The sequence below is a fragment of the Nanorana parkeri genome, unplaced genomic scaffold (genome assembly GCF_000935625.1).
Source record: "Nanorana parkeri isolate BGI_ZX_2015 unplaced genomic scaffold, ASM93562v1 scaffold123, whole genome shotgun sequence".
NCBI classification, from domain to species: Eukaryota; Metazoa; Chordata; class Amphibia; order Anura; family Dicroglossidae; genus Nanorana; species Nanorana parkeri.
The window spans coordinates 1,741,119-1,753,555 of record NW_017306391.1 but is presented as its reverse complement, the minus strand read 5'-3'; the positions used below and the strand labels follow the sequence as shown (position 1 = coordinate 1,753,555).

At 45.3% G+C, this 12,437-nt stretch overlaps 1 protein-coding gene across 1 annotated transcript in view; it reads left to right on the top strand.

Moving 5' to 3' along the window:
- The window catches only part of PDSS2 (prenyl (decaprenyl) diphosphate synthase, subunit 2), a 141,740-nt gene that overhangs the window by 81,260 nt on the left and 48,043 nt on the right, over nt 1–12,437 (top strand). The window contains exon 4 of the mRNA XM_018553522.1: nt 1,321–1,519. Within this exon, the coding sequence (XP_018409024.1) occupies nt 1,321–1,519 (199 nt within the window). The remainder of the gene's footprint in view (nt 1–1,320; nt 1,520–12,437) is intronic.

Here is a 12,437-nt window from a genome sequence, read left to right as displayed (position 1 = left end):
CCCCCCCCCCCCCTCCCTTAGCATAAATGCTCTGCACTAGGGACTGGTGCTGAACGAGATGAATCACTCGATGACCCTAGCCACGCGTGGATGAAGGAATCTCCCATGCCAGTTATAACCTACATCTGTTAGAATACCCAATAAAGAATGCAGCTGATCGCCTACAGTCATTGTTAGGCCGACGATTTTCCACCCGCCTTTTTCAACAAGTTGATTCAAAATTTACTTTTGTTGAGCCAGGTGGTGCCCGCAGGGCCACTCACAGACCAAATTCCGCATGATTTGGTGGCAGTAAGTAGCCACCAGGGAATTGCACATAGGCTACTGCTAAACAGGCATTTTCATTGACGCATAAATCACACAGAGTATGATTGCTTTCCTCAACCAACCTACCCATATAAACTATATAACCTTTGAGGGCCAAGTAATCTTACTTATGTAATAACTTACATCTTACTTATGATTTTGTTTCTGTAAATGTTTTTTCTCCTTTTAAATGGTGTGCAATGCATTCTGTGATTTATCGTCCTTATGATTCTAAGCACCATGTTATAGTAAATAAAACAACATTAGGTCAGACCTCTCTTAGGGATTAGTGCCAGACTGCCTGCGGAATGGTCGGACTAATCAACCCCTTGGGATTTGATTAGGTATAAATAGCAAAAATATGATTAGCTCTATTGGGAGTTGACTAGCACCAAAAACCAGGTCATGTATTCAAGGTTTTTAGTAAGTTAGTAAAGTTAGCCCAAGTACATGTTTAAGGATAGCAGAAAGGATGCACTGAAAAAAAAGGGAAAGAGTAAAAAAGAGAGACAAAAACTGCACGCTAAAATCATTGATTGCTCCTTTAATGCTCATTTTGATTATATTTGACCAGATACAAGATAGTTGCAATAGTTTCAAAACATATTGGGCACAATAGGTAATAATCCTGTTTCAAAGCATTTCAATGTTTGTCATTATTTGTGGTACTTGTAAATAGAAGGGATATACCGATACCGGAACTCCCATTATGGAAGCCAGGTGGCGTGTCATGACTCACCACCTGGCTTTCTGATTAGCCACCCGGGGGTGAGAGGAGTTCTTTATATTTTAATTGAAATAAAATGCGGGGGTAACCACACTGCATGGGTAAATTTTTTACATGCTCGGGAGTTCTTCTTTAAGGGTAGATTTGTAGTTTTTACACAATATAACAAACACAAAAATGCTTCATTTTGTCAGATAGTGTTCTATCATTTAATAATAAAGAGTTATATTTAAAATGTATTATCAGTTATATTGTTGCATTTTTGTATATTCTTTTTTTCTTTATAGCCAAAGGAATCTGGCTGAAATTACAGAACTGATCCACACAGCTTTCCTAGTGCACCGTGGCATTGTTAATATTGAGGAGCTGAAGAGCTGTGATGGTCCCCTTAAGGACATGCAGTTTGGGAATAAAATGGCTATTCTAAGTGGAGATTTCCTACTAGCAAATGCTTGTACTGGGCTAGCACAGCTACAAAACACTAAGGTATAGTAAAACCACATCCATATATTTATCTTTCTGTATGCTAACAGTGGACAGTTTGGAAAAAAAAGCTGAATTTAAAGTGTACCTAAATTCAAAACCAAATACGTTATTGCACATGTTCCTGTACTGTCGGAAAATGTAATAATTTTTTATGCCTTAAAGCCCAATCAAAACCTTTTTCTTAATTACTCTAATTCAGCCAAAAGTAACTGTGTGAAACTTCGAATTACATTATTCAGGTCTGTGATGGTATTATTAAATGTTCTGACAAGATTTTTTGTATGGAGATCTACCCGTGTATGGCCAAGGTAATACCCTGTGCTGTCAGCACATAGGAGATTTCACACAGCTTTTCCATATAAAACAGTGGTCTGGCTCTCCAGCAGTCCGTCATGCCCCGCTGGAGAGTTGGGCCGCTGCTTTGTGTTGGAAAACCACAGTTTAACACTCCACTCTTGCGTAAAACTTCAGTCTTCACTAGAAATTAATGGACATACAAATTATTGTTCTTGTGCTTAATATGAACATCATGGCAAATTTCTCTTTCAATCCACGCTGGCTGGTGTGACCCCAAGCCCTGAAGACTCCCGGTGGGGGGGGTGGTGTGTGTATGCTTGCCGGAAGCGAGTTAAGCTGCGAGATGCTCTCACATTGGATGGGTCAGTGCATGAGTCCTAGCCCCTATTTCCTCCCTCCCCTCCATGTCTGTGTCCTATTGCCTGGCCTTTCCTAGTTGCCTGGGTCCCTTGTCTGCTAACCTCCCAGCTATTGGCCCCCTCCCCCCTACCAAGTCCATGGTGCACAGTTTAGAGGGTTCCCCCTGTCCTCCTGGGCTCTCCCCCTTCCCCTGCACGGGTCCAAGTTCTGTGGCCGGTCTCCGGCAGCCATCTTGCCAGAGCCTACAATTCTACTGCGCATTTGTGTGCTTGGTGCATGTGCACTAGGCCCCAGCAGCCATTTTTCCGGAGTCCCTCTTGTGACAGAGGGGTCCAGTCTGAACCCACTGTACTTCAATAACACGTGACTATACGCAGTTCTGAACCGAGCGAGCCGTCGCAAGGACGGGGTGATACCACTCCCATCTTCCCGCTGGACAGAGATTTCCCAGTTTACGGGACAACAATCAGGCCAGCAGACTGAGAGCGATTGGCATTAGGGTTGGTTAACTGCGTAGTTAACCCTTTACACGCCAAACAGCTGTAACCACGTGTTTTAATGGAAACACGAACCGTTTTCAGCAAATGCTGTGACAATTCAAAAACTTAAACAAGGCCTATGATACCACTGTTCTGAAAACGGAGGATCGGACCCTGTCTCTGGTGCTGAAGCCTAGCCATCTCCAGTTTTTGCAGATGGGCTGATTTCCTCTCTCTCTCTCCAGCCTCTCTTAGCCGTGCGCTCGAGGAACTGCAGGTACGCAAAAGGAAGTGTAACCATTATCCTTTGCAGAACTTCTTGCAGGTGAGAAGAGTCTCCGCTGGGTACAGGCTTCCTATTACTGGCCTGATCACACTGTGGGTTGGAGATGTTATTCGTCATGACCTCTGTACTCTGAACCATGATCTTCCGAGGCCGACCGCACCCTTTCCTCTGATCTCAACAGGATCTGCTCTCTCTGGATATCCACCTCATGTCCTCCCGTGATTTACTTTACATTTCTATCTGCCTTGCTTGACACAGAATAGTCAGATCATCTTTGCTCATTTTCTTGTACTCTGTCAGACCAGGCATGTTTGCAAAAATAAACAATAGGACAAAAGCAAAAGATGGGTGGGAATTATGGCTATTACTTACAAAACTATGCACTGACTTATCTCTAAAGACTGTTTCCAGAAAGGTTACAATCCTTTAGTGTAGCGTTAAACTCTAACACTACACTAAATGCTCTAAACAGAACTATCCCACTACGCTGCCACCAATATGTGATGGAGGGGCCTGGTCCGAACACACTGTACTGTAATAACACGTGACTCTATGCAGTTCTGAACCGAGCGAGCCATCACAAGGCCGTCACAATATCACTCCCAGCCTCACCCTGGACAGAGATTTCCCAGTTCATGGGACAACAATCTCAGACCAGCAGACTGAGAGTGATCCGCACTAGGGTTGTTAACTCTGCAGTTAACCCTTTACACACCAAACAGTAGCTGCCACCACGTGTTTTAACGGAAACATGAACTGTTCATGGCAAATGCTGTGACAATTCAAAAACTTAAAGCTTATGATACCACTGTCCTTTCAGACAGGAATATGACAGGTTTCACTATACAGTAGCGCTCTTCCTGGGAAAAGGGATACCTTAAGTTCTTATTTAGAGCGTAAAGATAAGCTTAAAGATTTTATAGTTCATCCTTTAAAAAAGAAACGTTGCAGGAAAAAGGTATAGATGTTAAGAAAGAGCGACCGAGATAACAGTAAAGTAAAAGGGAATAAAAAGAGAGTACTTAACAGTCCTGGGTTCATAAGTTCTGACAGAGTCCAGTTTAAAAAACAGGAGATGGATCTGAATGGCTCTTTCTCCAAGTAAGGCTTGCGAAGATTCTTTCTTGATGTTAAAGGGGAGCTCTTCTGGGATGTTACACGAGCTTTGGTGTTACAAAGCTTCTTGATGTTATGAGAGCTTCCTTTTGATGTTAAATCCTCTGCTCCTCCCAAACTGTCAAATTCATAACTATCCACATAGCTTAATATTCTTAACTATTACTGTCCGATAACCCCTAAGTTATTGTGCGTCATGAAATTAGCTTTACATTGGGACTAAACTTAACGTATATGTGAACTATGGCTGGCCCAGGAAGGTGAATGTGGCTTGTCAGGCCTCTAACCATTGTAACCTACCCATGATATGTGTAGATTTCTCTTAATGAGACGCAACTATTTATGCAATAAATTTTACAATATTAGTCTCCAATTCCAAGTTATGAAAATTGGGTTAATATTGTCACTCTCAGTTTGACTCAGTGGGATACCAAACAGTCCTCCCTTATTCACCAGGCAATCTGTGGGGAATTAGCAGAGCTGTGCAAGTCAATTACCATGGTATTAGCGATTTATTACACCTATCATAAAAGATCATTAAGGGTAATCTATCCCAGGCCTAGGGAAAGCTCTAGATAAACAATTGGGTTTGATCAAAAAGACCAGATTAGCGGGTATCTGATGCTGGAATTTGAGGATGGCTAAACAGAATTTGGGGCAGCCTGAGGTAATTTGAAGTGAAGGCTGCATTTTTTCAAGATGAGGAAAGAGAGAATTTCATAATATAATAATATTAATGTTCTCCATCCTCATTACCGTCACATAATGGGTATGCGCAGTAGTTGCTCCAATGGCCATTTTGGAGCTGGAGCTGAATTGCAGATGAGCGTGGAGGGACAAAGCAAAGGCAGGGCAGCGGTGGCATGCCAACACCTGCAGCATTTAGATTTTTTGGCGCCATTAAGCTTATGCGGAGATACACTGCTCTTGTCTCCTGGAAGGAAAGAGCTGTTTTTTGCACTAAAGGCTGAAAGGAAAGGTGGCTGAGGGACTGAGGCAATGGTCAGAGAAGGGCCTTCACCTAACTGTGAGTACCCTTCGAGCCCCTCACGGTGGCTGTATTCAGATATAAGGGGACAAAGGGTAAAGGGGGGACCAGTACGGCACGTGGTATTAGGCATGGTGGATTACCTAAAGGTTCCCCTTAGGAGCTGTGCCATTGATTAAAGCATCAGGCTGCAGAGGGCATAAACACAGTCCCCCTTCTCCTACCCAGTTTCTCAGTCAAATTAGGATATAGCCTGTTCTTTTTCCTGAGCAGGATGAGGGTGGTGAGGAGTTGGAAAGTGGTTCTTCCGATTTGGAGGATTTTTCCATGGAAGAAATAACATCAACAATGCTTTTGCCAGAATTGTATAACGCCATATCAGTCTTAAAGGAGAACTATGGGGTTAAGGCTTTTCCCCATAGTTCTCCTTAGGGTAACGGGAGGACACAAACTAGCGTCCTCCCGTTACACTAAGCTCAGTATACCGCGAGCTACAGCTCGCGGTATACTGAGAAGCCACAGCTGAAGCGGATCCCGATAATTATGTCTGGATCCACTTAGCTGCATGAGTGACAGCTGGCTCTGCCTATCTAGAGGCAGAGCCAGCTGTACCCGCCCCCTCCCCCGTCCGTTCCGCCAGTCAGCGCTGGAGGATCGGAGCGGGGAGGGGGGAATCCCTGCAGGGAGCCGCTCCCCTGTCCCCTGCCCCTCCCCTGTCACGGCAGAGAGCGCGTGACAGGATCGTGAAGTGAGCGAACGCCGGTATGTGTTCGCTCACTTCCCGATCTACTGAGACGACCTGTGACAGTCTCATTGTCACAGGTCGGCTAGAACTATGAGGTGAGTGAAAAGCACTCGCCTCATAGTTCTCCTTTAATCAATGAGGTGAGGAAATTCTTCTCCAATAATCCTCCAGTGAGTGACCACAATTATGGGTTCAATAAAGAGGAAAAAGGCCCCAAAGACTTTTCTGGTACGTTCTCTGGTAGAGGAGGTTCTATATGATGATTGACAACACCTGAAAAAAATTTCACCTCCAAAGCGTTTTGCTCAGCATAACCCTTTTTAGGAATGCTTTCGCAAAAAATGGATTGTTCCAGAACAATTTTACTTGAGCTAGGAGGGTTTCTGAGCTAGCAGCCCTGTCCTGTAAGGAGCCTTTTCTTATTCTTCATGGAAAAAAAGGTAGTACATAAGCCTAAGGATTCCTTTCTACCAATGGTGGTATCATCTTTCATCTTAATCAGGATATTGTTTTTCCCAAAAGATCCTAGGGAAGCGTCGCTACATTGTTTGAATGTTATATGAGCATTAAGGGTCCATCTCAATGCCACTTCTTCTTTCAGGCAATCAGCTTATCTGTTTATTCTTCCAGAGGGATCTCACAGGGGTTATCCTGCTTCTTGTTACATTGTATCTCAATGGCTCAGGCAGGTCATTCTTCAGGCCTACTTTAATAGAGGCATAACTCCACCCTTCCCAGTCGGGGCTCAATCTACTAGATCTGTTTGTGCTTCCTGAGCTCTTTGTCATGAGCATCTGCCTTGCAGATCTGTAAGGCAGCCACCTGGTCCTCAGTTCACGCTTTTAACTAGGTTTTATAAGGTGGCTGTTCAGGCATCAGTTGATGCTGATCTACCTTCGGTGTGCTCCACGGAGATTGGGAACATTACCTACTCAGACCATGCCCCAATCCTGCTGACCCTTGAATTGAACCTGCTGCCTCCGCGTGGTTGGCGCTGTCGACTGAACTAAACGCTTATCCAGGATCCCGGCCTCCTCCCGGAGATCGAAGGTGATCTGCGACTATACTTTGACCTCAACTCTACCCCGGACTCCTCCCCTTACATGGTATGGGAGGCCCACAAGGCCTACATTAGGGGGACCCTCATAAAGCTCGGGTCCAGACGTAAGAAACAGAGACTGGAGCAACAGACCACACTCTTAGCACAGATACATTCCTTGGAAATCCTCCATAAAAGATGTCGGGACCCGGCTGTCCTAGCTCAGCTGCTGGCAGCCCGAGACGCCCTCCGCTCACTTGGCATGGACAGGGCCAAAGCCACCCTCACCAAGTGCCGTAGGCACTTCTACGAATACGGTAATCAATGTAGCTCCCTCGCCCAAGCGTTACGCCAGCAGCGCGCGCGGACCTTTATCCCAGTGATTAAACACCCAGAGGGCCACCGTTGTCACCTGTCAGAAGACATTGCCGCAGCGTTCCGCGACTATTGTGCTACCCTCTATAACATCCCAGGCCCGCAATCTGCTGCGGCCCTGACCTCACGCCAAGACGCATTCGGTCCTATCTGACGGAGTCCACCATGCCCTGCCTACCCCCCGAGGCCCGTTTATCCCTGGAAGATCCAATTTCCATGGAGGAGTTAGAGGCGGCACTCCAACAAACCAAGACGGGCAAAGCCCCAGGTCCTGACGGGTTCACTCTCGCATACTATAAAAAGTTTCCCACCTTGCTCCACGGCCGTATGCTTGCGGCCTGGAATGCGATCCGGGAGATGCACGCCCTTCCCAGGGATGCTCTTCTGGGCTAGAAACACGTTTTCCTGGACTGGTCGATGTAATGTAGTAAAACAGAACATCCTTCCACGCTTCCTTTATCCCTTCCAGGCCCTCCCGATACGAATCCCTCGGGCTTATTTCCGCTCCCTTCAAGCAGCGATATCTTCCTTCGTCTGGGCAGGCAAGACCCCCAAACTACGCCTGTCGTTCCTTCGACGGCCAAAACTGGCGGGTGGCCTGGGCCTTCCAGACCTCTACCTGTACTACATGGCTTCCCACCTGACGCGAATCGTGGATTGGTGCAGACACAGGGAGACTAAACCTTGGGTGTCATTGGAGCAATCCATAAGATCGATTCCCCTTCAGGCCCTCCCCTGGTGCGGGACGGCACTACCCAAACAACTGAACATCCACCCAACAGTGGGCCCCACATGGCAGGTGGCCCACGCGGCGTTCAGGGTTAAACATCTGTCCCCATCTCCCTCTCCCATGTATCCGATCTTGGCAACCCAGAGTTCCCTCCCGGTCTGGAAGACGGTTTACTGCGCTGTCTTGTAGGCCTGGGACGGTTTCGGGCGATGCACCTTCTCCAGGACTCACAATGGCAGTCCTTGCGGAGTTTGCTGTCGGATACGGAGCTGGGAGATCCGGGCTTCTGGAGACAGCTTCAGCTTTCCCACTTCCTAACCACACTTCCTGCGCCTGCCGGTTTTACTCGGACCCTCACGGAGTACGAACGCACCTGTACCGACACGGGACCGATGGCTAAGACATTGTCCCTCTGTTACCGACTGGTGGTGGAGGCAGACCTGGACTCCCCACTGTCCTTTCTTGGGCAGTGGGAGAGAGAGCTGGGGATCCAGTTCTCCCAGGATGACAGGACCAGGCTCCTGAGGCTCTCCCTGAAGGCGTCCATATGCAACAAATACCAGGAATCGGGCTACAAGATCCTAACCCGCTGGTATAGAACTCCACGCAGACTTCACCTGATGTACAACGAGGTATCGGAGGCGTGCTGGCGGTGTACCTCCTCTCCCGCAGACATGCTCCATATATTCTGGGCCTGCCCCAAACTAACACCTTTTTGGTCACGGGTCCGGCAGATAGCCCAGAAGTTTACGGACCACCAAATCCCGGAAGACCCGGCGTTCTTCCTCCTTCACCATAACTCATTCCCACTGAAGGGGTACTCCAGGTCAGTGCTGGTACACTTGCTGAATGCGGCACGCGCATGTATCCCAATCCTATGGAAACAGGAGATCCCACCCTCGGTGAGGCTCTGGTTTACCAAAGTGAATGACATCAGAACCATGGAGGACCTGACTAGCTCTATTAGGGGTACCTCCGCCAAATTCGCCACCACCTGGTTTTACTGGGATGAATTCACTGCAACAACCGAATACCAACACATCATGGCCTCCTGAGGAAAGCAGTCACGATCCTAGCTTGCTCCCCCCCTCCTGCTTCCTCCCTTCCCCAAACCCCCTGTCCACCCATTGTATGTCGCCCTCCCTTCCCACACCCTCCTCCCGACCTATATCAGAGACCACTGCGATGATCCCAATATGGACGACATGCCATGTCGGGCGGACCACTGAATGTCACTGGTAGCGCATCTGGTCCGCACACGGTGGCAATGCGAGCTATTTACATATTGGCAAGGCCTCCGCGAAAGCGGGGGCTAGACGTTAAATCAATGTTTGCAAAGTCGTGATTGGCCTCTGTGCTTATTACAGTTATCTGAGTTCTCAGTACTTTCAATGTGAAATCGCAGTTATATGATAAAACTGTTCAATAAAGAATTTATAAAAATAATGTGCACTTTGGGATTTGAGATAGGTTGTCGCCCTCCCCTCTTTTTTTGCTTTTGGACATCCCAGTTGTCTTGATTTGCCCTGTGTCCTGCCTTGTACGGTCAAGAACATAGCATTTTTTTAACTTACCTGTACAATCCTTTTCTTGAAGTAAAATTCAGGACACAGGACCCTCCCGTCTGTATCCTCTATTGCTTGCAAAATAACTGAGGATCTCCTATGGTGGCATGGGTTATATAGGCTCCTACAGCTCTGACCAGTGCCTAGCAACCTGACATTACCTCTATATACCCTGTAAAAGGATTTTACAGGTAAGTCAAATAGTCCTCCTGATTTTACAATTTTTTTTCCCCCACAAGGGCACCAGTCTTATTGTATCTTAAATCAAATATACATTTTACATTGTGTCCTATATAAGCAATACACCATTTTAAAAAATATGCTAGTCTTGAATAGATGCACATTAACTGGACATGTTTGGTAAAAAGCAACATTTAGAATTTTTGTTTATAGTTTAACACAAAACTTTTCTTTTTTTAGATAGCCTAAGGCAATGTAAATGTGTTTCTCTTATTTCCTCCTCTCTGAGAAGCATAGTTCAAAGTTACATTTCTAGTACTAATAAGCTACTATGTCCTTTTATCGTGCTCTCCCTGATTCATTTCTCGCAGTTTCCCTCTTGGGACTATCAATTAGTTGTGAATATCCAAAGCCATAATGAAAAGCAAAGCTATTTCATAATTGTCAGTGGTAAAATTAGCAAAGTCAATTATTTTCCCCGAGGCATTTTTATTGTAGATATTAAGAGGATAAAAAATAATTGCCTTAGGTAGCACTTTGATTTTTAAATAACACAAATAACATGTTCATAATTCTTCTAATTGCTCTGCTCTTGTTGCACTTTAGCTTGCTAAATATTTAGTCCAAAGTTAATTAAAATTGCTGTCTTTTTATGTTAACTTATGAATAATGTACAGATGAAATAGAAGTAGTAGATTTAATAGATGCCGTTTACCAACTGGAGCTTTACACAGGCTAGATTTTATGGTCAAAAGAAAACCTATTCACACTGAATTTACCATAATTCTTGATTCTTTCTTGTCCATTGAGGCAGTTCTTAGACTGTAAGGTTATACTGACTCCTACAGGAGAAATGAACACTGGCAAAAAAAAAAAAAAAAGTTAGCCAGCACAGGATGACCATGCCCACAACCATCATGCCATAGTTTTTTGCGGTTTTCATCAGGAGAGTGGCTGTGTCTTCTTCAGCTCTGCTGTTCTCTGTTTGGAAGATTTTTTTTCCACTATCAACAGCTGCTGGTGAACCCTATAAAATGAAATAGGTTCACAGGCTGCCTAGAAGGTCTGGCATTCAGGCTGCCAAATTCTTAGTTAAGCATTCTTCAGCATGCAGGTGCGCCTCTACTTTCCAGAGTTGGGGGTGCTGAGACAACTTACATCTCTGACGCTTGGATGCAAGAGGGAGTATCCTGGGGCTACAAACTGGAATTTTGCTGCCTGTCCCCTCCTCCATTGTGGGATACATAGATGACTTCCTGTCTAGGGAATAGCTGGTGCATGCTTCTTTAGGACAATGTGGTTTGACTGTCCAGAAGTTGCAGCAGTTCAGGTAGATCCTGCACTTTCAGAAATCATTGTTGAAGCCAGCTCTTCATTTAGAGTAACTGGATCTAGTCCTAGACATGGCTCAGGCCTGTGTGTTTCTTCCACAAAAGAAATTTCAAACTTTCCAGTGTCAGATTCGAGCTTTCTAATCCCGGAGTCTAACTCTCTGCTTTTGCATGAGAGTCCTGGGCCTGATAGTAGCATGTTTAAAGACAGTTCCATTTGCCCAGATTTACTCCAGACCGATGCAACATAATGTTCTGTCATCATGGGGCAAGTCAATCAGGTCCCTGGACAGATCTATTTATTTGGTACTGAGCACCTGGTTGTTCATTGCCTGGTGACTCAGGAAGCCAGCTCTGGAATTGGGGAATTTTATCATTCACATATTAATTTCCCTATCAAAATCCTGGAACTCCATCCAAGTGCAGAGAATTAGTAGGCAGACTTCCCAGCTGACCTGGGGGAGTGTTTCCTATACCCGAAGCTGTTCCAGGACCGGTGTTAGAGGCGGGGAACTCCAAATGTGGACCTTCTGGTCTCCAGGTTCAACAACAAGCTGTACAGGTTTGTCTCCATGTCCAGGGATCCTCTAGTGGAAGCACTGGATACTCTGGTGACTCTGATCACTATACCATGGTCTAAGCCCTTCCTCCTGTGCAACATCTTTCTTGTCTGCGTCTTGGGATCTTGCTGATCTGATAAGACTGGCAGATGCTCTATGGGCTCTGTCAGATCATCAGGAGTTTCTGTTCCAAGGACTGTTTTGCCATCATATTTTATTGACATGGCTGTCAAAGCCCTTCTTTTTTGAGTCAGGGTATCTCTGGTACTGGTGACCCTATCCTACAAGCAACCCTTTCTGGTTTTGCATAGGGACAACAATGTATGCAGGAGAGGAGTGGAGTGCAGAGGGTAACATGACATGCAGTATGTATGATTTAACAAATGAATTTTTCCCAACACAACGTTTGAGTTAATTGGTGCACCCTTAGCTATTTAGTTGTTTATCCAAATTGATTGCGCTAGGAAAATGTGAAATAATTAAATAGATAAATAAATAGATGTATAATTAAATAACCAGCTGCAACAATGTGTATCAAAGTAATCAAATGTAGGCTAGTATGTTGCGCTTGGTGTGCGTATTCAACCTTATGGTAAAAAAAAGTAACAAACATCTGTTTATTTTCAACTTACCATTTTTTCCTCTAACATTTGTAGTTCTGATCGTAAGAACTCTATTCCTCCCAGAAGTCAATTTTTTACTGAGACATTTTTTACTGAGACATTGTGGAATAGTACAGACTGACCCCAAGAAATTATATGCTCAAAATATCTGTACTTTAATAGAGTGGATAGAAAGCGGTCCTTCTATTTTGCCGCTATCTCTGCTGGACTCTGCCGTTCATTCAATAATTCTTCTTCGGTGATT